Here is a 1,433-nt window from a genome sequence, read left to right on the forward strand (position 1 = left end):
ACTTCCATCATTGGCGGATTCAACCTTCTTTGTGCGTCCCAGCTTGGCTTGCATTCATCCTCCATTAGGATCTTGTACATACAAGTGGAGGGACTCAATCCTTTAATATCCGCAATCGGCGTTCCTCTTCGCACTTAGTTAGGTGAGTTGAAATGATGACCGGGAGAGTCTCGTTGTCTCCCAAGTATGCGTACTTCAAATGTTAAGGGAGGACCTTCAATTCTAATTCGGGCGGTTGGACAAGGGAGGGTGGCAATCTCGTGTGAGTTTGAGGTAATTCAATTTGCTTCACACTAAATTGGGTGGTCTTCTTGATTTCCAAATTGTTGACTAATCTTTCAATTTCGGGGTCTAGTGAGTAAAGCTTCAATTTCTTGGCCAATTTTGCACAGTCAAACCCCTTGCTCAAGATCATCTCCAACATGTCATCATCACACAACTCGAACAACTCTTGGGTTATTGGTTCAATAATATCAACAAAACACAAAGAGGAAACATCACTAGGATATCTCGTGGCATCATAAATGTTGAAACTTATTGTTTCACCATCAAACTCCATTGTCAAGCTTCCCGCATACACATCAATCTTTGTTCTAGCCGTCTTCAAGAATGGTCGCCCAAGTAAGATTATACCCGATTTTGAGGATACTTGTTCAACTAGGTCAATCACATAGAAATCCACCGGGAAGACCAATTGGTTTACTTGAACTAGAACATCTTCCAAAACACCTCTAGGAAAGACGCTTGATTTATCCGCAAGAGATATTATGACACCGGTTTCGCTTAAGGGTCCGACATTCAATGATTCATACACCGAGTAAGGCATGACATTGATAGAGGCACCAAGATCAAGCATAGCACCACTGAATGTGACATCTCCAATCTTGCAAGGGACCGTGAACATTCCGGGATCTTTACACTTGGGTGGAAGCTTCCTTTGTAAAACCGCGGATGCGTTTTCGTTCATTGAGATTTCTCATTCCCTTTCAAATTTCTCTTGTTGGTGCAAAGCTCCTTCAATAACTTTGCATATCTTGGAATTTGTTTTATTGCATCAAGTAAAGGGATGTTTACTTCCACCTTTCGAAAGGTGTCCAAGATCTCTTTCTCCTCCATATTCTTCTTTGAAGTTGCAAGTCGGGAGGGGAACGGTGGGTGAGTGGCTATTGGTGTCACTAGAGGAGTAGTCTTCTTTGGGGCTCCGGCTTGTATGTCATTCTTGGCTATGGGACCCTCAATGGGGATGATCTCTATTTCTTCCTCTTCTTCCCTTGGCTTCTTTTTTGAACTACTTTCTCCGGCTTGTTTGCCACTTTTCAAGGTCACCACATTGACATTTTGGTTCTTTTCGGTTTGAGAAGGGAGTTTACCATGAGATTCCAACTTTCTTATAGATGTAACTATATCTCCCATTTGTGCTTCAAGGTTGGAGA

The 1,433-nt window shown here is 42.4% G+C and overlaps 1 protein-coding gene across 1 annotated transcript; it reads right to left on the reverse strand.

Annotated features, from left to right (window-relative positions):
- Positions 1-202: 202 nt before the first annotated feature.
- Positions 203-967, reverse strand: LOC145040383 (uncharacterized). Its single transcript, XM_078988321.1, has one exon. It carries the CDS (start codon positions 965-967, stop codon positions 203-205), a length of 765 nt encoding a protein of 254 aa, XP_078844447.1.
- Positions 968-1,433: the final 466 nt, after the last annotated feature.

The sequence above is a fragment of the Lactuca saligna genome, chromosome 4, assembly GCF_052625555.1.
Source record: "Lactuca saligna cultivar CGN05327 chromosome 4, ASM5262555v1, whole genome shotgun sequence".
Lineage (NCBI taxonomy): Eukaryota > Viridiplantae > Streptophyta > Magnoliopsida > Asterales > Asteraceae > Lactuca > Lactuca saligna.